The following is a 23656-nucleotide window of genomic DNA, read 5'->3' as shown; positions in this document are numbered from 1 at the left end:
AGTTTATGGAACGTGCTGCCGGAGGAGGTAGTTGAGGCTGGTACTATCACAACGTTTAAGAAACATTTAGACAGGTACATGGATTGGAAGGTCTTGACCCGAAACGTCACCCATTCCTTCTCTCCAGAGACGCTGCCTGTCCCGCTGAGTTACTCCAGCTTTTTGTGTCTGTCTTCGGTTTAAACCAGCATCTGCAGTTCCATTTTACACATGGATTGGATAGGTTTAGAGGGGTATGGGCCAAACGCAGACAGGTGGGGTTCGTGTAGATGGGGCATGTTGGTCAGCATGGACAAGTTGGGCCGAAGGGTCTCTTTCCACGCCATGAGTTCAATAGACAATAGACAATAGACAATAGGTGCAGGAGTAGGCCATTCAGCCCTTCGAGCCAGCACCGCCATTCAATGCGATCATGGCTGATCACTCTCAATCAGTACCCCGTTCCTGCCTTCTCCCCATACCCCCTCACTCCGCTATCCTTAAGAGCTCTATCCAGCTCTCTCTTGAAAGCATCCAACGAACTGGCCTCCACTGCCTTCTGAGGCAGAGAATTCCACACCTTCACCACCCGCTGACTGAAAAAGTTCTTCCTCATCTCCGTTCTAAATGGCCTACCCCTTATTCTCAAACTGTGGCCCCTTGTTCTGGACTCCCCCAACATTGGGAACATGTTATCTGCCTCTAATGTGTCCAATCCCCTAATTATCTTATATGTTTCAATAAGATCCCCCCTCATCCTTCTAAATTCCAGTGTATACAAGCCCAATCGCTCCAGCCTTTCAACATACGACAGTCTCGCCATTCCGGGAATTAACCTAGTGAACCTACGCTGCACGCCCTCCATAGCAAGAATATCCTTCCTCAAATTTGGAGACCAAAACTGCACACAGTACTCCAGGTGCGGTCTCACCAGGGCCCGGTACAACTGTAGAAGGACCTCTTTGCTCCTATACTCAACTCCTCTTGTTACGAAGGCCAACATTCCATTGGCTTTCTTCACTGCCTGCTGAACCTGCATGCTTCCTTTCATTGACTGATGCACTAGGACACCCAGATCTCGTTGAACTCCCCCTCCTCCTAACTTGACACCATTCAGATAATAATCTGCCTTTCTATTCTTACTTCCAAAGTGAATAACCTCACACTTACCTACATTAAACTGCATCTGCCATGTATCCGCCCACTCACACAACCTGTCCAAGTCACCCTGCAGCGTTATTGCATCTTCCTCACAATTCACACTACCCCCCAACTTAGTATCATCTGCAAATTTGCTAATGGTACTTTTAATCCCTTCGTCTAAGTCATTAATGTATATCGTAAATAGCTGGGGTCCCAGCACCGAACCTTGCGGTACCCCACTGGTCACTGCCTGCCATTCCGAAAGGGACCCATTTATCCCCACTCTTTGCTTTCTGTCTGTCAACCAATTTTCTATCCATGTCAGTACCCTACCCCCAATACCATGTGCCCTAATTTTGCCCACTAATCTCCTATGTGGGACCTTGTCGAAGGCTTTCTGAAAGTCGAGGTACACCACATCCACTGACTCTCCCTTGTCAATTTTCCTAGTTACATCCTCAAAAAATTCCAGTAGATTTGTCAAGCATGATTTCCCCTTCGTAAATCCATGCTGACTCGGAATGATCCCGTTACTGCTATCCAAATGCTCAGCAATTTCGTCTTTTATAATTGACTCCAGCATCTTCCCCACCACTGATGTCAGACTAACTGGTCTATAATTACCCGTTTTCTCTCTCCCTCCTTTCTTAAAAAGTGGGATAACATTTGCTATCCTCCAATCCACAGGAACTGATCCTGAATCTATAGAACATTGAAAAATGATCTCCAATGCTTCCACTATTTCTAGAGCCACCTCCTTAAGTACTCTGGGATGCAGACCATCAGGCCCTGGGGAGTTCATAAGTGATAGGTGCAGAATTAGGCTATTCGGCCCATCCAGTCTACTCCACTGTGCCTTGGATTGCAATTACCCAGTTTCAAGCCTTCTCCAGGCAGCCACTGAAGGGAAAGCAAGACGCCACAAAGATTCCCATTGAATCATTCCCTTGCAGTCATACAACACAGCCCTGCCCGAAAGGAAACATGGATCGCCACTTAGAACTTCCATAATAGCCCACAAATAATGAGAACGTTTGGGGAAGAGACGAGTCTACATCTCGCTGGCACCACGCAGCAGTGGGTTGTACGGTAACGGCTACTTACTCTCTGACGGGGGCTCTTGAATTACAGGGTGCGAAGCATCACCAGAGCTCTTCTCATCGATCTGTATGAGCATCATGTTCCGCGCATTGTTCTGCTCCACTTCGGCGTTCTTGCCCTTCAGCGCCGTTTCGATGTGGGAGACCCTGCACGTGACACCACAGCCAGGGACAGCTTGGAAATCCGAACACGAGCCAAGCACCTCTGAACCCAACTCCTGCAGCGATAACATAAAAACAAGAGGGAGATGGCGATCAATGCAAAGGCGCAAAGTGCTGGAGTAACTCAGAGGGACAGGCAGCATCTCTGGAGAGAAGGAATGGGTGACGTTTCGGGTCGAGACCCTTCTTCAGACTGAGAAGAGACTTCTCGACCCGAAACTTCACCCATTCCTTCGCTCCAGAGATGCTGCCTGTTCCACCGAGTTACTCCAGAATTTTGTGCCTATCGACGGATAGGTGACATTTTGGGTTGGGTATCTTTCTTCATCCCTTTTCCGACCCATGTCATTTGTGTCAACATACACAACATTTTTCTGACTGCTCATCCTTCCCTTTTGAGAATGTTATGCAGCCACTCTGAGACGCCCTGCACTCTAGCAGCAGGGAGGCAACACATCATCCTGGAGTCTGGATTGCTGCCGCAGGTGACAAAAGTTCATCGACCTGAAAGGTTAACCCACTTTCCCTTTCACTGCATGCCCGACTGACTGCTTATTTCTAACGTTTTCTATTTTCACTTCCTATAGTTTAGTTTAGAGATTCAGCGCGGAAACAGGCCCTTCGGCCCACCGAGTCCGCGCCGACCAGCGATCACCGCACACTAACACCATCCTACGCACACTACGGACAATTTTTACATTTACCAAGCCAATTAACCTACAAACCTGCACATCTTTGGAGTGTGGGAGGAAACCGAAGATCTCGGAGAAAACCCACGCGGTCACGGGGAGAACGTGCAAACTCCGTACAGACAGCACCCGTAGTCGGGATCGAACCCGGGTCTCCGGTGCTGCAAGTGCTGTAAGGCAGCAACTCTACCGCTGCGCCACTGTGACCACCCTATAGGACAGAGGCCCAGTTATACCTACTGGTTTGTCCAGCTTTAAAGAGATTTACAATCGACTGTCAATTAACAACAAATGTGCAATTTAGTAGAGATCATAACCAAAGTGCTTACTGAATCTAAACACCAATTAATACATAGAACAGTACAGCACTGCAACAGGGCCCGTGGTTCACAAAGTCTATACAGAACATGATGGCAAGTTAAATTGATGTCATCTGCCTGTACATGATTCCTATCCCTCCAATCCCAGCATAAAAATACGTGCCTGTCAAAAAGCCACAAACGCCACTCTGCATATCCTTTTGCCTTTCTAAAAGTCTCTGAAATGCCACTATCATACCTGCCCTCCACCACCACCCCATGCAACACATTCCAGGACCTCACCACCCTCTGTAAAAATACATCCAACACACCTCCTTTAAACTTTTGCCCCTCTCACCTTAAACCTATGCCCTCTAGTCTTTGAAATTTCCACACAGGGAAAAACGTTCTGATAGTCTATCCCTCTCATAATTTTATATACTTCTCTCAGGTCTCACCTCAAACTCCGATGCTCCAGAGAAAACAATCCAAGTTTGTCCAACTAATAGCTAATACCCTCTAATACAGTTCAAGTAGAGGAAATTCTTTTTCACACAGAGAGTTGTGAATCTGTGGAATTCTCTGCCATAGAAGGCAGTGGAGGCCAATTTACTGGATGTTTTCAAGAGAGTCAGATATAGCTCTGAGGGCTAACGGAATCAAAGGATATGGGGAAAAAGCAGGAACAGGGTACTGATTTTGAATGATCAGCCATGATCCTATTGAAAGGCAGTGCTGGCTCGAAGGGCCGAATGGCCTACTCCTGTACCTATTTTCTATCGTATCTCATCTATTTGGGTGTTAAATAAACTCAGCTTCATCAATGAAGATTTATACAATAAAAATATAAAAGAACAACAAACTCTTCAACCCTTTTCTGGCTACACCACGAGAGGCTTGCAGTTCTTCAAATGCAAAAGACCACAAGAGGGAGCTCCTACAACTACAGTCACTACTTTCACAGCTAAGCTGGCCTGGACAGGAGACAACCATTTACTTCAAGAGAGTCAAGACAAGTCAGAGGCACCAAAAGGGAACAATGAGATTCTTACTTGCGGCAGCACAACAGTTTGTAAACACTGTACTCAACAGGTAACATAATAAACAAACAAAACTAATAAAATCTACTCCAGGTCATTTGAGAAGAAATGGGCGGCACAGTGACGCAGCGGTAGAGTTGCTGCCTTACAGCACCGGAGACCCGGGTTCGCTCCCAACTACGGGTGCTATCTGTAAGGAGTTTGTACGATCCAGAACTCGTCAATTTTATCCCTTTCGTTTCTAACTTCTACCTTGCCCTCAAATTTACCTGGACCATTTCCAACACTTCTATCCTTTTTCTGATCGCTGTCTCTATCTCAAGAGACAAGCTATCCACGAACATTTACTGTGAACCTATCAACTCCCATAGCTACCTGTCTTCTAAGGATGCCATCTCTTCCTCTCAGTTTCTGTGTGTGTCTATGCTACATGTTCTCTCCCCCCCCCATCCCAAGATGACACCTTCTACTCCAGGTCATCTGAGAAGTTACTCCTTTTTCAGGACACATGGCTTCTGTCCTGCTGTGGTTAATGGATTTCCGTCATTTCCTCTCGCATTTCCTCCATTTCTCAGACTCGCTGGAATTTAGAAGATTGAGGGGGGATCTTATAGAAACTTACAACATTCTTAAGGGGTTGGACAGGCTAGATGCAGGAAGATTGTTCCCGATGTTGGGGAAGTTCAGAACAAGGGGTCACAGTTTAAGGATAAGGGGGAAGTCTTTTAGGACCGAGATGAGAAAGTCTTTTTTCACACAGAGTGGTGAATCTGTGGAATTCTCTGCCACAGAAGGTAGTTGAGGCCAGTTCATTGGCTATATTTAAGAGGGAGTTAGATGTGGCCCTTGTGGCTAAAGGGATCAGGGGGTATGGAGAGAAGGCAGGTACGGGATACTGAGTTGGATGATCAGCCATGATCATATTGAATGGCGGTGCAGGCTCGAAGGGCCGAATCATATCATATCATATCATATATATACAGCCGGAAACAGGCCTTTTCGGCCCTCCAAGTCCGTGCCGCCCAGCGATCCCCGTACATTAACACTATCCTACACCCACTAGGGACAATTTTTTTACATTTTACATTTACCCAGCCAATTAACCTACATACCTACTCCTAATGGCCTACTCCTGCATCTATTTTCTATGTTTCTATGTTTCTGCTCCCTTGCACCTCCTTAACTTTACTTTTAAATATAGTACGGGAACTGGCCCCTCAGCCCACTGGGTCTACGCAGACCTTGGTTAAAAACAGTTCTCAAGCACAGAACCCTCTCGTAATCTGTGGAGACGTGCAGCTTGAAAATGTCCTTTGCCATTTACCCTCCCCCAGCCCCCAGCAGATCTTCATACGCGTAGAAACAAGGAACTGCAGATACTGGTTTACAAAAAAGGACACAAACTGCTGGAGGAACTCAGCGGGTCAAGCAGCAACTCTGGAGAACATGGATAGGTGATGTTTCAGGTCGGGACTCTTCCCTGGTTTCTCCATAAATGTTATTGATTAGTAGGGGTGATGTGGATATAGTAAATTAACCTACAGAAAATATTGGAAAAGATTCTACAAAATGGCTTTTTACATATCCGTGTTCTCCAGTTTGAACTGCTGAGTTACCCTAGCTCTTTGTGTCCTTTCATATCTTCATGCGTTCCTGTTTTACTGGGGATGTTGAACTGAAAACACAATCCAGCCATTAATTGGTAGTGTTTCCCCTCAATTGATTTCCCCGAGTCAGGGTGGCACGATGGCGCAGCGGTAAAGATGCTGCCTCACAGCGCCAGAGACCCGGGTTCGATCCTGGCCTCGGGTGCTGTCTGTATGGAGTTTGTACGTTCTCCCCATGACCTGCATGCGTTTTCTCCAGGATCTCCGGTTTCTTCCCACACTCCAAAGACGCACAGGTTTGTAGGTTAATTGGCTTTGGTATAATTGGAAATTGTCCCTAGTGTGTGTAGGATGGCGTTAGCATGCGGGGATCGCTGGTCGCCAGGGACTCGGTGGGCCCAGGAGCCTGTTTCCACGCTGTATCTCTAAACTAACCCGATTTCTGAAAAAAAAAGATTGCAATTTCACCAATCATCACTTGAATAATAATTGAGTGGAGAGATCATACCTGTTTACAGTACTTTGTCACTGCCAAACCCAGAGGATGCTCACTGTTTGTTTCTGCAGTGCCAATGATGGCCAAGAGCTTAATTTTGGATATGTGGCTGCTCTCCACGAGCATCTTCAAGTTCATGACTCTGGGAGTCCCATGGGTGATTGTTCCGGTTTTATCAAAGACCACTGTGTTAATCTGAAGAAATTAAAAAAATTATTATAATCCATTGAAACATCAATGCCAGCACATACTAATCCACTTAACCGAATGAAACTTCAGAATGGACAATCCGAGAAACTGGTTATAATTTTGCAAGCATAGGAGCAAATAAAAAGGACAATAGACAATAGACAATAGGACACAAAAGTGCTGGAGGAATTCAGCGGGTCAGGCAGCATCCATGGAGAACAGGGATAGGTGATGTTTCGTGGGGGGAATTCTTCAGTCTATCTACGTCTTTCATTTAAAAAAAAAAGTAAGTTGAGATAGTAGATCACTATTGAAATATACAAATAAGGTAAATGCAACTAGTACTGTGGTGAGAAATTATTTTGGTCAGAGAGATCATACTATGGAATTATGATCAGATTGGGTGGAGCCAAGAAACAGGAAAAAAGCCAAAAATAAATCGATGTTGTTGGCTACCAAACAGTAGTTGTAATATTGGGGCAAGGTAACATTATTCATGTTATTCCCTTTATCATGTATCTGTACACTGTGGATGGCTGGGTTGTAATCATGTATTGTCTTTCCACTGACTGGTTAGCACGCAACAAAAGCTTTTCACTGTACCTCGTTATACGTGACAATAAGCTAAACTCAAACTCAGGTACGAATTGGGAATTTAGAAGTACATGTATTAGGAGTAATACAACATCATGGGAGACTTTAATTTGCATACAGATTAGACAAGTCAAATTAGTAGTAAAATGATGGTGGAAAAAATCATGGACTATGAACAAGATGGTTTTCTCGATCAATATTTTGAACAACAAATCCAGGAAGAAGGTGGGACTAGTGCAGATGGGGTATCTGGTCAGTGTGGGCAAGAGGGCCTGTTTGCACACCGTATGAATCCATGAATTTTACTCCACTTACATAGAAACGTAGAAAATAGGTGCAGGTGTAGGCATCCAGTGAATTGGCCTCCACTGCCTTCTGTGGCAGGGAATTCCACTTCTAACAAAAGGATGGCATGCTTGCAAATAGCAGTGGATAATGGATCCAACAGGAAAGTCACATGGTTCAGCGGCAGTGATCAGTATCAGTTTCAGTTTAGTATATTGTCACGTGCACCGATGAACAGTGAAAGGTTTTAGTTGCGTGCCAACCAGTCATGATTACAATCAAGCCAAACACAGTGTACAGATACATGATAAGGGAATAACGTTTAGTGCAAGGTAAAGTCCGATCAGGGATAGTCCTAGGGTCACCAATGAGGTAGATAGTAGTTCAGGACTGCTCTGTTTGCGGGATGTGTGCATGACAGTAGGCAGCACACACAAGGACATTATAGACAATAGACAATAGGTGCAGGAGTAGGCCATTCGGCCCCTCGAGCCAGCACCGCCATTCAATGTGATCATGGCTGATCATTCTCAATCAGTACCCCGTTCCTGCTTTCTCCCCATACCCCCTGACTCCGCTATCCTTAAGAGCTCTATCTAGCTCTCTCTTGGATGTATTCAGAGAATTGGCCTCCACTGCCCTCTGAGGCAGAGAATTCCACAGATTCACAACTCTCTGACTAAAAAAGTTTTTCCTCATCTCTGTTCTAAATGGCCTACCCCTTATTCTTAAACTGTGGCCCCTGGTTCTGGACTCCCCCAACATTGGGAACATGTTTCCTGCCTCTAACATGTCCAACCCCTTAATAATCTTATACGTTTCGATAAGATCCCCTCTCATCCTTCTAAATTCCAGTGTATACAAACCTAGTCGCTCCAGTCTTTCAACATATGACACAGTCCCGCCATTCCGGGAATTAACCTAGTAAACCTACGCTGCACGCCCTCAATAGCAAGAATATCCTTCCTCAAATTTGGAGACCAAAACTGCACACAGTACTCCAGGTGCGGTCTCACTAGGGCCCTGTACAACTGCAGAAGGACCTCTTTGCTCCTATACTCAACTCCTCTTGTTATGAAGGCCAACATTCCATTGGCTTTCTTCACTGCCTGCTGTACCTGCATGCTTCCTTTCAGTGACTGATGCACTAGGACACCCAGATCACGTTGTACGTCCCCTGTTCCTAACTTGACACCATTCAGATAATACTCTGCCTTCCTATTCTTACCACCAAAGTGGATTACAGCCTGTTGGTGCACTTACCTTGTGTGCCATCTCCAGTGGCTCCCCTCCTTTGATCAGGATCCCATTCTGTGCCCCCACTCCGGTCCCCACCATCACTGCCGTGGGAGTTGCCAGTCCCAATGCACAGGGGCAGGCGATGCAGAGCACAGTAATGGAGGCTTGGAATGCAAAGCGGACTATCACTTCCGGTTGGGACAAGCTCGTGTTGTAACCCTAAGCATAACAGAGGCATAAAAAATAAAAAATAAATATAATCAGACCAGTTTAGCGTGCATAACCTGAATAAAAGTTGGACAGTCTGCATTGCACGACTCTATGATTTTTATTTCACTTTTAACGAAGGATTAGGAATGGGCGAGGCCCATTTAACTCATAGAATCTGCTTTGCCATTCAATGGGATCATGGCTAATGTCCAAACAGGAACCTCAGATGCTGGTTCACAAAGAAAAGAACAAAGTGCTGGAGTAACAAAGGTCAGGTAGCATCTTTCCCCCCGCCCCCACCAGAATCATTTTGAAGAAGGGTCAGGCAGCATCTGAGGAATGGTAAATGATTAACGGTTCAGATCCAGAGCTTATGGCGCCGGAGACCCGGGTTAGTTCCTGACTACAATTGCTGTCTGTGCGGAGTTTGTACGTTCTCCACGTGTCCGCGTTTTCTCCGAGATCTTCGATTTCCTCCCACACTCCCAAGACGTACAGGTTTGTGTGTTAATTGGCTCGTTATAAGTGTAAGATTGTCCCTAGTGTGTGCCGGTAGCGTTAATGTGCGGGGATCGCTGGTCGGCGCAGACTTGGTGGGCCGAAGGGCCTGTTTCTGCGTTGTAGCTCTAAACTAAACAGTTCATAAATTTACACACTGCCTACTTTAACCCCAATGTGCAACAACATAAGCGGAACATTTCCAGTTATTTTAGGCATTTTATCTTGCCAATGACGATACTCACAGGGAAGTATTTTTCCACCAGCTGGAAATTGAGAAATCCAATGATGATCCAGGCAATCAAAGCAGTAACAGAAACGCCAACGATGAATGGAACAAAGTATCCGCTCAACCTATCCGCAAACTGTTGAATGGGAGCCTGAAAAGTAAACGTGGCAAATTGTGGGTTCTCATGTAACTTTACTTTAGAGAAGCAAACCAGTGCACTAAACCTGTAGACACAATAAATCTCATGGTTAGCAAAAGGTTGCTCAATCTTCAACAAGAAGTGAAATAAAAATCATAGAGTCATGCAGGGTCAGCAAGTCACGTTGTCAGGTTGTGACACTGTGATAAACCACAGTTTAGTCTTTCTGTAACTCAGGGTGCAGCGTATGCTTCAGGAACAACTGGGACTTGAAAAAAGCACCAAACCTGGCGACTCCGTACACTGAAGATAGACACGAAAAGCTAGAGTAACTCAGCGGGACAGGCAGCCTCTCTGGAGAGAAGGAATGGGTGATGTTTTGGGTCGAGACCCTTCTTCAGACTGGAAGTCACCGGAAAGGGAAATGAGTGATATAGGCGATGATGTGGAGAGATATAGAATAAATGAATGAAAGATATGCAAAAAAAGTAACGATGATAAAGGAAACGGGCCTTTGTTAGCTTTTTGCTGGGTGAGAACAAAAAGCTGGTGTGAAACTGGTGCACTGAACTAGTCTAGTGCATTAAACTAATCGACAAAAACTAGTGGCATAGTGGCACAGCTGGTCGGGCTGCTGCCTGACAGCGCCAGCGGGTTCAATCCTGACCTCGGGTGCCGTCTATGGAGAGTTTGCACGTTCTCCCTGTGACCGTGCGAATTTCCTCTGGGTTCTCCGGTTTCCTCCCACATCTCAACGACGTGCGGGCTTGTAAGTTAATCTGCCTCTGTAAGTTGCCCCTGGTGCGTAGGGAGTGGATGCGAAAGTGGGATAACGAGCTAGTCTGAACACGTGATCAATGGTCGGCGTGGACTTGGTGGGCCAAAGGGCTAGTTTCCATGCTGTAACTCTAAACTAAACTTAGAACTAGTCTGAGTAGGTGATCGATGGTTGGCGTGGACTCGGTGAGCAGCAGGGCCTGGTTCCATGCTGCATCTCTTAGCTAAACATGGAACTAGTGGGAATGGGTAATAGATGGCCAGCTTGGTTTCGATGGGCTAAAGGGCCTGGTTCTCAACTAAGCTAAACTAGTTCAGTCTAGGTGGGTACAAAAACTGGACAAAATAAAATTCAAGGTGTGAGCCATGAATGTGGTCTGTTGAAAATAATTTTCATGTGTGACATTGATACAATACAATATCCTTTATTGTCATTGTACAAGTACAGCGCGATTTTGTGATTGTACTTGTCCGCATCAACACAGGCGAATGTTGGCAATGTGAGAGCAGGGATTACTGCTGCCATTGTCTATTACCCCTGCTTTCATAGAAACATAGAAAATAGGTGCAGGAGTAGGTCATTCGGCCCTTCGAGCCTGCACCGCCATTCAATATGATCATGACTGGTCATCCAGCTCAGTAACCTGTACCTGCCTTCTCTCCATACCCCCTGATCCCTTTAGCCACAAGGGCCATATCTAACTCCCTCTTAAATATAGCCAATGAACTGGCCTCAACTACCTTCTGTGGCAGAGAATTCCACAGACTCACCACTCTCTGTGTGAAGAAATGTTTTCTCATCTCGGTCCTAAAAGACTTCCCCCTTATCCTTAAGCTGTGACCCCTGGTTCTGGACTTTCCCAACATCGGGAACAATCTTCCCGCATCTAGCCTCTCCAACCCCTTAAGAATTTTATATGTTTCTATAAGATCCCCCCTCAGTCTTCTAAATTCCAGCGAGTATAAGCCTAGTCTATCCAGTCTTTCTTCATATGAAAGTCCTGCCATCCCAGGGATCAATCTGGTGAACCTTCTCTGTACTCCCTCTAAGGCTAGAATGTCTTTCCCTGATTGGGATGAAGAATCCTGGCATGGTCCCAAAAGCCAACAATGCTATTTTTCTAGAGTTGAGAGGGGAAATTAAATATTTTAAATGGCAACACTGGCTACCTTTATCCATTATAGACCAACCGATGAATTATTTGAAGCAGGGAATTCAACATGCAATCAAGAACTACCCATTTTTCAATTGGGTTTATACCATATTTTGATGGAACAAAAATCTCTCTTTCCATTCCCATCCAAAATGGAAAACTGAGCTGGTCTGAACAGGGCTAGAATTCACCCAGGTTATCAAGACAAACCTAATCCCAGATAGAGACACAAGATGCTGGAGAAACTCAGTGGGTCAGGCAGCATCTCTGGAGAAAAGGAATGGGTGATGTTTCGGGTTGAGACCCTTCTTCAGACGGAGAGTCAGGGGAGAGGGGAACAAGAGATACGAAAATGTTCAGGACACATCACAGCCGGCACCGATGAAACAGTTCAGAACAAATTTGGACCTTTTCATGTCTAGTTTCCCTCTCCCCTGACTCACAGTCTGAAGAAGCGTCTAAACCCGAAACATCACCTATTCCTTTTCTCCGGAGATGCTGCCTGACACGCTCCAGCATTTTGTGTCTGTCTGCATTGTAAATCAGCATCCACAGTTCCTTCCTACACACAAATCCCAGGGAGATCGTTTCAAGTCGTGGGCATGGATGGATGATGGATGAGCGTCTTACCCTAAAGAGCCTCCTTTGTTCCCAATTCCAGGGAGGTAGCTCACCTGCAAAAAGCAATCACAACGTTCATACCTTGGAGGTCTGTGCTTCTTCAACCAGTTTCACGATTTGGGAGAGGGTGGTTTCTGACCCAACATGAGTAGCTTCAATCAGCAAAGACCCATGCTGATTGATGGAGCCTGCAATAACCCTGCTGCCCAGCTTTTTAGTGACAGGCATTGCTTCACCTAAAACAATGCAAGACAGAAGTGAGGCTGTAATGAAACATTAGTACTAAAAGCATTTCGTTAAATTCAACAGGTTTATTTGAAAACTTCCCCATAACAGCCACTAACTCTACATCTTTACAGTGAAAGTTCAGCCCAGCGGAGTAGTCTTGATAGGCCGAATGGCCTAATTCTGCTCCGAGAACTTATGAATAGATTATACCTTTGAGTTAGGAAGTTGCAAATCAGTAACGCAGATAAACAGGTTTCATTTATCAGAATTCAACAAAAAGGCTAGCAAGAGGTAAAGCACAAAGACTTAGTGGGTCAGGCACCGATGCGTGGATCAGCGTGAAAGGTGCTGACCCAAAACGATGGTTGATGAGGGTTGTGTGGTAGATAGTGTCTGCACAAATTTTACATGGATACAAAATGTAATTGTTTCCCAGTGTTTAGGGTAGTGCTAGTGTAAGGGGTGATCGCTGGTTGGCGTGGATTTCATGGGCCGAAGGGCCCGTTTCCTCGCTGTATCTCTAAGATCTTATAATGCATCTTCAACATTGCTCAGCCGCACTTTCCCATCCCAGCCTGGAATCTAATGTTGATAAACACTCTCTCATTGCTCTGGCTGATAACTTCAAGAAATACTAGATTCTTTTGGAAAACAAAATGCTCCTGGAATCACCAGCTCACAAACTTACGTGTAGGATTTTTAGAGAACCTATATTGAGTTTTTAAATGCTGGAGTAACTCAGCAGGTCAGGCAGCATCTCTGGAGAGAAGGAATGGGCGACGTTTCGGGTCGAGACCCTTCTTCAGTCTGATGTCAGGGGGGGCGGGACAACGAAAGGATATAGGTGGAGACAGGAAGACAGTGGGAGAACTGGGAAGGACGAGGGGAAGAGAGGGACAGAGGAACTATCTAAAGTTAGAGAAGTCAATGTTCATACCGCTGGGCTGCAAGCTGCCCAAGCGAAATATGAGGTGCTGTTCCTCCAATTTGCGGTGGGCCTCACTATGACACTGGAGGAGGCCCATGGCAGAAAGGTCAGACTTTTATTAATTAATGAATTGATGAATCGTTCCTCCCTCACTCTTTGAAGATTTGGGAACATCCATATTTATTTATTTATTTATTTACTTATTTATCTATTTATTTTCTTCTCTATGTTCTAGTAATCCCTGTAAAGCGTCTTTGAGTGTTTGAAAAGCGCTATATAAATGTAATGCATTATTATTATTATTATTATATTGTGCCGAATTCACAGACTCCAGAGTAAACTTTCTCCTTACCGGTGATCAGAGCTTCATCAGCCATCGAATGCCCCTCAATCACTTTGCCATCGACGGGGAATTTACCTCCTGGGACCACCTTTACAATGTCTCCTCGCTGCACCAACTCCACGTCAATATGCTCTTCACTGGGGACCCATCGGGGAAAAAGAAAATGGTCGTCACATGGGTCACAGGCAATTTCGTGTGTTTTTTTTAAATCAGGGTTACACTATTTTGTGATCATATGCACACCTTAAAATGGAATGGTCACTGTTTATCTTCACTATAGTTGCCTCAGATGCCTGCAACGACATGAGCTTTGCAAGTGCTTCTGACGTCTTGCCCTGCAACAAGAAAAATGACGTGACATTTTCAAATTTAAAAAATAAAAATTTACAAATTCATAACATCATAAATCATAGTTGTCCGGTCTACTCCGCCATTCAATCATGGCTGATCTACCTTTCCCTCTCAGCCCCATTCTCCTGCCTTCTCCCCACTCTTACTAATCAATAATCTGTCAATCGCCGCCTTAAAAATACCCAATGTCTCGACCTCCAGAGCTGTCTGTGGCAATTAATTCCACAGATCACCATCCTCTGACTAAAGAAATTCCTCCTCATCTCCTTTCTAAAGAAGCGTCCTTTTATGCTGAGGCTATGCCCTCTGAGTTGTGAATCTGTGGAATTCTCTGCCTCAGAAGGCAGTGGAGGCCAATTCTCTGAATGCATTCAAGAGAGAGCTAGATTGCGCTCTTAAGGATAGCGGAGTCAGGGGGTATGGGGAGAAGGCAGGAACGGGGTACTGATTGAGAATGATCAGCCATGATCAAATTGAATGGCGGGGCTGGCTCGAAGGGCCGAATGGCCTACTCCTGCACCTATTTGTCTATTGAGACATTAGTGGAAACATCCTCCTTGCACCCATTCTGTCTTTCATATTGGGAATGGAGCAATGATTTTGTGCATAAAATCACGAGGGGAATTGATGGGGTAAATGCAGTCTTTTGCCTGATGTAGGAGAATCAAGAAGCAGAGGAACTTGGCTTAAGGCGAGAGGGTAAAGATTTAATGGAATCTGAGTGGCAACTTTTTCCCCCCACACAGAGGGTGGTGGGTATATGGAACAAACGACCAGAGGAGGTAATTGGGGCAGGTACAACAACAGCATTTAAAAGACATTTGGACAGGTACATGGATAAGAAAGGTGGAGAGGGGTGTGGGCCAAACGCGGGCAAATGGGACTAAATTTGATGGGGGATCGGCATAGACGAGATGGCCGATGGTCGGCATAGACCAGTTGGGTTGAAGAGCCTGTTTTTGTCCTCTATGAGTCTAGAATGGATGATATGTAGTACCTTGGATCGCAGGACGACAGAATAAATAAATCTGCCCAACTTCACTAGATGAAACAACCTGTACAGTGATGACTTTACAATTCTGCCAATATATGTTTGACTGAAGAACTGAACAAGAAACGACCTCCATTTCAACTGTTCAAATATAATGTTGTTTAAAAACGCAAATTAGCATGGTTAAGCAAATTGTTAACAATGACAACTATAAAAATTATTTTAGCCAGCTAAAGTCCGCATTTAATATTATGGACATATTTAAATATAGAGACGTATGGAAAAGATCAAAATAGAAACAAGATTTTGCTCTCAGGGTGGTCTGTTCTTGGCGGGCAATGAAAGTATTCTACACATATAATTTGGAAAGACACCCTGAATTTCTTCAGGTTACTCCAAATAACCTCCAAATAACTTCAGGAGCGGTCTGACAAAACAAAAGAACCTACTATTTCAGCATCCTTCTCATGGAGAGCAATTAGTTTACAAAAAAAGGACACAAAGTGCCAGAGTAACTCAGCGGGTCAGGCAGCATCTCGGAGTTTGAGCTTAGTTTATTGTCACGTGCACTGAGATACAGTGAAACGCCTTTGTTGCGTGCTAACCAGTCGGTGGAAAGACAATGCACGATTACAATCGAGCCGCCCACAGTGTGCACTCTGGAGGACATGGATAGGTGACATTTCGGGCTGGGAGACTTCTTCAGACTGTTTTTTTCTCAAGACAATAGACAATAGACAATAGGTGCAGGAGTAGGCCATTCAGCCCTTCGAGCCAGCACCGTCATTCAATGCGATCATGGCTGATCACTCTCAATCAGTACCCCGTTCCTGCCTTCTCCCCATACCCCCTCACTCCGCTATCCTTAAGAGCTCTATCCAGCTCTCTCTTGAAAGCATCCAACGAACTGGCCGCCACTGCCTTCTGAGGCAGAGAATTCCACACCTTCACCACTCTCTGACTGAAAAAGTTCTTCCTCATCTTCGTTCTAAATGGCTTACCCCTTATTCTTAAACTGTGGCCCCTTGTTCTGGACTCCCCCAACATTGGGAACATGTTTCCTGCCTCTAATAACATAACATAACATAACAACACTTTATTGTCACTCGGCACAACACCGAGCGAAATTTCAGCAGTCACACAAAATACAGCAAAAAAGAAAAGAACACAGGACACCCGACCCCAACACAAACATCCATCACAGTGACTCCAAACACCCCCTCACTGTGATGGAGGCAACAAAACTTCCCCTCTCTTCCCCCCGCACCCACGGACAGGCAGCTCGACCCCTACCGAGGCAAACGACACGCACAGCCCCCGCAAGGGGATGGAAGGCCCCCCGGCCGAGCCGCCCCGGGCACCGAAACGTCCCGCGGTCGCACCGGGCGATGTTAAGTCCAACGGCCGAGCCGCACCGGGCACTGAAACGTCCCGCGGCCGAACAGCGCTGACGATGTTAAGTCCAGCGGCCAAGCCGCACCGGGCACTGAAACGTCCCGCGGCCACACCGGGCGATGTTAAGTCCAGCGGCCAAGCCGCACCGGGCATTGAAACGTCCCGCGGCCGATCCGCACCGGGCACTGAAACGTCCCGCGGCCACACCGGGCACTGAAACGTCTCGCGGCCACACCGGGCGATGTTAAGTCCAGCGGCCAAGCCGCACCGGGCACTGAAACGTCCCGCGGCCACACCGGGCACTGAAACGTCCCGCGGCCGCACCGGGCGATGTTAAGTCCAGCGGCCGAGCCGCACCGGGCACTGAAACGTCCCGCAGCCGAGCTGCGCCATCAATGTTAAGGCCCGCAGCCGAGCCGCACCGGGCACTGAAACGTCCCGCAGCCGAGCTGCGCCGGCAATGTTAAGGCCCACAGCCGAGCCGCACCGGGCACTGAAACGTCCCGCAGCCGAGCTGCGCCGGCAATGTTAAGGCCCGCAGCCGAGCCGCACCGGGCACTGAAACGTCCCGCAGCCGAGCTGCGCCGGCAATGTTAAGGCCCGCAGCCGAGCCGCACCGGGCACTGAAACGTCCCGCAGCCGAGCTGCGCCGGCAATGTTAAGGCCCGCAGCCGAGCCGCGCCCCGGGGAAGAGACCTAATAAAATAAAGGTTTCCCCCCGCCCCACCCCCCCACCCCACACCCCCACCACACACCCCCACCACACATACACAGCCAAAAACAGAAACAAAAAGCATCCCAACACCGACACAAACAAAAAAAAAAAAGAAAAAAAGACAACAGACTGCCAGAGAGCCGCAGCCGTTAGGCGCAGCCAAGATCCCCTAATTATCTTATATGTTTCAATAAGATCCCCCCTCATCCTTCTAAATTCCAGTGTATACAAGCCCAATCGCTCCAGCCTTTCAACATACGACAGTCCCGCCATTCCGGGAATTAACCTAGTGAACCTACGCTGCACGCCCTCCATAGCAAGGCAAGACAAGAATGTTTCATTGTCATATATATACCGACAACAGAACGACGAAAGTCAGAACTCATGCAAAAATTCTAAAGTGTTCAGTAACCGGGCATGTGGCACGTAACTACACATCAGGGCAATACCAACAATTCTATATTTTTTAATTGTATGTTAGCCGATTCAGCATTTTGCTCAGTCTCAAAAGTGATATGTACACCGTAAACAAACAAGCTTTGGGGCTAGACACAAAATGCTGGAGTAACTCAGCGGGTCAGGCAGCATCTCTGGAGAGAAGGAATGGGTAACGTTTTGGGTTGAGACCCTTCTCGACCCGTAACGTCACCCATTCCTTCTCTCCACAGATGCTGCCTGACCCGCTGAGTTATTCCAGCATTTTGTGTATACCTTCGATTTAAATAAGCATCTGCAGTTTTCTTTCCCACTAATTTGGGGGCTAAGTTGCATTGCAATGATGTCAAGAATGGTTTATTGTCTGTCATACATCCCGAACAGAACAATGGAATTCTTACTTGCAGCAGCACAACAGAACATAGGGAGTGTTGTGCAGCTATGAACATATTTCAGAACAGCTGTTAACCTGCGGTGTCAGAAGGTGTGGCACATTCTTTTGCAGGTTTTTGAATCTTATTGTAATTTTTGAAGGTGGAGGCCCAATAAAAATTGTGCGCGATGTTTGCGTGCCTGTTACGCAGCTGCAAGTCAGAATTTCATTGTTCCGTTGTCGGTACATGCGACAATTAAACGTTCCTGTCGTGCCTTGAGAAACAACTAAATATGTCCAGTCTGAAGAAGAGCCCTGACCCGAAACATTGCCTATCCACATTCTCCGGAGATGCTGCCTGATCTGCTGAGTTACTTCAGCACTTTGTGTCTTTTTTTAATAAACCAGCTTCTGTAGTTACTCATTTCTACTAATCATAATAAAGACGGCCAAAAGATTATTGCACTTTGTATCCTATCTTATAAACCAGCATCTGCAGTTCTTTGTCAGAAGGTCATATGAAATAGGAGTAGAATTAAGTCATTCGGCCCATCTTGTCTACTCCGCCATTCAATCATGGCTGATCTAACTCTCCCTCCTAACCCCATTCTCCTGCCTTCTCCCCATAATCTCCGACACCAGTACTCAAAATATTGAGTACAGGTGTAAGTGGCTATGGGGAGAATTTTGTGTCCTAAAAATATTTCTCAATTTATTTTGAGTTGCAATAAAAATGCAAATAAATGTATTTCAATTTATTTCACAGATCACGTACTATTGGTGACATTGGACTAGTGCACTCATTTAATCTTGCTAGTGAAACTGCACATCAAGGCGTCTGATATGCAAAAACTGATAAAAGATATCTAGAACATCAATATTGCAGTGTTGGAACCATGCGTGTCGACCTTCACGGGTGAGTGAAAGTAATTTCTGTCCCGGCACATTTACAAGAGGTCAGAAATTCACAAACCGTGTCGGCCCACAGATTTGTGGGAAAGAAAACTGCAGATGCAGGTTCAAATCGAAGGTAGACCCAAAATGCCGGAGTAACTCAGCGGGACAGGCAGCATCTCGGAAGAGAAGGAATGGGTGACGTTTCGGGTCGAGACCCTTCTTCAGACCGATGTCAGGGGAGGGGGAGGGAACCCGTGATGCTGCCTGACCCGCTGAGTTACTCCAGCATTTTGAGTCTACTTGCCCAGGGATTTGCTGCACTAGTGGGTATTACAATTCTACGACAACAGCAGATTGCCTGGTCGCAGCTGTGATGATGACAAGAGCATTTACCAGTAATCCTAGAGGCCTCGATTAACATCCCAATGACCCGTGTATAGCAGGTCTTTAGGCCCTTCAACCCAACCTGCGATCACCCGTACAATGGTCAAGTCAAGTCAAGTCAACTTTATTTGTCACGTACACATACAAGATGTGCAGTGAAATGAAAGTGGCAACGCCTGCGGATTGTGCTAAAACTACAAAACAGAATAGAATTTTTGTTTTAAACACAAAAAATAAATTTATACAGTAAATTAAATTAGTCCCTGGTGATATGAGAGTTAACAGTCCTGATGGCCTGTGGGAAGAAACTCCGTCTCATCCTCTCTGTTTTCACAGCATGACAGCGGAGGCGTTTGCCTGACCGCAGCAGCTGGAACAGTCCGTTGCTGGGGTGGTTGGGGTCCCCCTTAATGTTGCTGGCTCTGGATCTGCACCTCCTGATGTATAGGTCCTGCAGGGGGGGGCGAGTGTAGTTCCCATGGTGCGTTCTGCCGAACGCACTACTCTCCGCAGAGCCTTCCTGTCCTGGGCAGAGCTGTTCCCAAACCAGATTGTGATGTTTCCGGACAAGATGCTTTCTACAGCCCCAGAGTAGAAGCACTGAAGGATCCTCAGAGACACTCTGAATTTCCTCAGCTGTCTGAGGTGGTAAAGGCGCTGCCTTGCCTTACTCACCAGTGCGGCAATGTGTGTTGTCCATGTCAGATCCTCTGTGATGTGGACTCCCTATCCACAGTAATCCCACTTATCTCCAGTGGCGTGTACGTCCTCGGATGTTGAGCCCTTCTAAAGTCCACAATCAGCTCCTTCGTTTTTGTGACATTCAAGAGGAGGTTGTTGTCCTGACACCAGAGTGCCAGATCAGCCACCTCCTCCTTCTCATCGTTATCATGAGCAATAGTTCTATTCTTCACACTGGGGATAATGTAATGGGGCCAATTAACTTACATGCCTTTGGAGTGTGGGAGGAAACCGGTCACAGGGAGGACGTATAGACTCCGTTCAGACGGCATCTGTGGTCGGGATCGAACCCTGATCTCTGACGCCGCAAGGCAGCAACTCTACCGCTGCACCACTGTGCCGCCTTAAAGAATCAGTGCGTTCAAGTCAGAATGGAAAATGTGCAAAGAATAAAATGACCGTCACAGTTTTCCTCACCTTCGCTATGTGCTCCAGCCAACGTCCCAAACCAATGAAGACGAACAGCATTGGAGGTGTATCGAAGAAGGTTATCGGATTCACTTTGGCTTCTTCCAACATGGCAATGGCCAGAACAACACAAGAGTACAAGAAAGCAACAGTTGTAGCTAGAACTATCAGCACATCCATGTTGGCAGTTTTGTGTTTCAATGCCTTGTACGCTTGCATATAGAAGTACCATCCACCGACAAACTGCAAGAACCAAGAACAACATTAAAATGCTGCCACAACAAAGGTATAAACATTGAAGGTAGACACAAAATGCTGGAGTAACTCAGCATCTCTGGAGAGAAGGAACGGGTGACGTTTCGGGTCGAGACCCTTCTTCAGACTGAGAGTCAGGGAAGAGGGAGTCTAGAGATATGGAGGGGTAAGATGTGAAAACACAAATCAAAGCAGACGATGTTAAGGAAATGTAGAGAATGGTTCATTGTTAGCTGAGAGGAAGGTGACAAGGAGGCATACAATCAGTAAAATTAATCAGGAGGACAGGAGAACTGGTCGGCAACTAGTCAACGCTGTCGGCAATTACTTATTGAGGGCGTGCAGCATAGGTTTACTAGGTTAATTCCCGGAATGCCGGGACTGTCATAGGTTGAAAGACTGGAGCGACTAGGCTTGTATACACTGGAATTTAGAAGGATGAGAGGGGATCTTATCGAAACGTATAAGATTATTAAGGGGTTGGACACGTTAGAGGCAGGAAACATGTTCCCAATGTTGGGGGAGTCGAGAACCGGGGGCCACAGTTTAAGAATAAGGGGTAGGCCATTTAGAATGGAGATGAGGAAAAACTTTTTCAGTCAGAGAGTTGTGAATCTGTGGAATTCTCTGCCTCAGAAGGCAGTGGAGGCCAATTCTGTGAATGCATTCAAGAGAAAGTTAGATAGAGCTCTTAAGGATAGCGGAGTCAGGGGGTATGGGGAGAAGGCAGGAACGGGGTACTGATTGAGAATGATCAGCCATGATCACATTGAATGGCGGTGCTGGCTCGAAGGGCCGAATGGCCTCCTCCTGCACCTATTGTCTATTGTCTACCTGATCGGTCCCACAAACCGCAGCCTGACAATGATATGTTATTAGGTGCTGCCTGACCCACTCAAACCAAACTTTTATCCAAGAATCAAAAAACTTTAGGCATGGCAGGCACAAAATGAACAGCAAAAGGTATTATGCACTTAGCATTGAACTGGGCAACTGCTAATGATGCAAATCATAATTGCAATGAAAATTTAAAAAGTGAGGCTTAGGGTCCTTTTCCATAGTTGCATAGTGGGAAAAAGTTTAAAAAATGTCAGTGCATCTGTGTCATGGGTTCACAAGTTATAGGAGCAGAATTAGGCCATTCGGTCCATCATGGCTACTCTGCCATACAATCATGGCTGATCTATCTTTCCATCTCAACTCCATTTCCCTACCTTCTCCCCATAACCCCTGACACTCACCCTGACCGAGCGTCAGACTACATCGCATGCTGGAGTAACTCAGGGAGTCAGGTAGTATCGCTGGAAACCATCTCTGGTCGACATGAATAGATGACGCTTCGGGTTGGGAGCCTTCTTCAAAACTCGGTGTCAGTACTTCATCAGACTCGAAACATCACCTGTCTATGTCCTCCAGAGATGCTGCCTGACCCGCCGAGTTACTCCAGCACTTTGTGTCTTTTAAGTAAACCAGCATTTGCACTTCAGTTCACAGATACAGCACAAAAGCAGGCCCCTTGGGCCCATTGGGTCCACAATGACTAGCGATCCCCATACACTAGCACTATCCTACACACTAGGGGCAGCTGAAATTTTTTACCAAAGCCAATTAACCTACAAACCTGTACGTCTTTGGAGTGTGGGAGGAAACTGCAGCACCCGGAGAAAACCCATGCGGTCACAGAGAGAATGTACAAACTCCGTACGGCCAACACCCGTGGTCAGGGTCGAACCTGGCTCTCTGGCGCTGTATGGCAACTTTCAGTTTTAGTTTAGTTTAGTTTATTGTCACGTGTACCGAGGTACAGTGAAAAGCTTTTGCTGCGTGCTCTCCAGTCAGCAGAAAGACGATGCATGATTACAATCGTGCCATTTACAGTTCTACCACTGCGCCTCTGTGCTGCCAACATAGTAGCTGGCGCCAACATAGCATACCTGAACTGGAACACAGAGAATGAAGGACAGCAAATTCATGATGGAGAGCCCTGGAAGCAGCTGCCGCTCCAGAAACATTGAGGCGTGATGTTCCTCCAGCTCGTCAGTGGTCGAGCCATTCTGGTGGGTCTTGTAGAAGGAGTGGTCTGCAATTATCATGTAAACCATCATGATCATCACAGGAACACAAAAAAATAGACTGATCAGGAAGGATCTCCTCCATCTGTGGAAAAAGGTCACAATGAAAATCTGTTATAGACCAGCACGTCGTGGTATGCCGAGCGTTTGGCCACACTGTGCCCTGGACTTGCTGGAGTTTAGAAGAATGAAGGGAGGCCTCACTGAAGTGTACAGAATAGTGAAAGGCTTGGATAGAGTGGATGTTTCCACTAGTGGGAGAGTCTAGGACTAGAGGTCACAGCCTCAGAATTAAAGGACGTTCCTCTAGGAAGGAGATGAGGAGCAATTTCTTTAGTCAGAGGGTGGTGAATCTGTGGAATTCTTTACCACAGAAGGCTGTGGAGGCCGTTAATGGATATTTCTTTAATGGATATGGCAAATAGGACTAGCTCAGAGAGACAACTTGAGTGTGTGTGTGTGTGCGTGCCCGCCCGTCTGTGTCCATACATACGCACACTGAACTTTTTCTCTCTCGTTTATTATGTCGTGTACAGTGTACTATGTCTACATATTCTGCTGTGCTGCTAGAAGTAAGAATTTCATTGTTCTATCTGGGACATACTATCTGGAATAAAACACTCTTGACTCTTGAGTTGGGTTGAAGTGCCTGTTTCCATACTGTCTAACTCTACAACTCTTTGTGTCATC

General features: G+C 46.3%; 1 protein-coding gene across 4 annotated transcripts in view; it reads right to left on the bottom strand.

Moving 5' to 3' along the window:
• The window catches only part of LOC144600694 (copper-transporting ATPase 1-like), an 83394-nt gene that overhangs the window by 19022 nt on the left and 40716 nt on the right, over positions 1-23656 (bottom strand). For all 4 annotated transcript variants that reach the window (XM_078412585.1, XM_078412584.1, XM_078412587.1 and 1 more), the window contains exons 9-17: positions 22829-23051; positions 20649-20882; positions 14193-14284; positions 13959-14086; positions 12532-12686; positions 9776-9910; positions 8847-9041; positions 6528-6710; positions 2227-2440 (exon numbers count right to left, since the gene is read on the bottom strand). In XM_078412585.1, the coding sequence (XP_078268711.1) occupies positions 2227-2440; positions 6528-6710; positions 8847-9041; positions 9776-9910; positions 12532-12686; positions 13959-14086; positions 14193-14284; positions 20649-20882; positions 22829-23051 (1559 nt within the window). The remainder of the gene's footprint in view (positions 1-2226; positions 2441-6527; positions 6711-8846; positions 9042-9775; positions 9911-12531; positions 12687-13958; positions 14087-14192; positions 14285-20648; positions 20883-22828; positions 23052-23656) is intronic.

The sequence above is a fragment of the Rhinoraja longicauda genome, chromosome 15, assembly GCF_053455715.1.
Source record: "Rhinoraja longicauda isolate Sanriku21f chromosome 15, sRhiLon1.1, whole genome shotgun sequence".
Classification (NCBI taxonomy): domain Eukaryota; kingdom Metazoa; phylum Chordata; class Chondrichthyes; order Rajiformes; family Arhynchobatidae; genus Rhinoraja; species Rhinoraja longicauda.
This window is presented reverse-complemented; position numbering and strand designations above follow the sequence as displayed.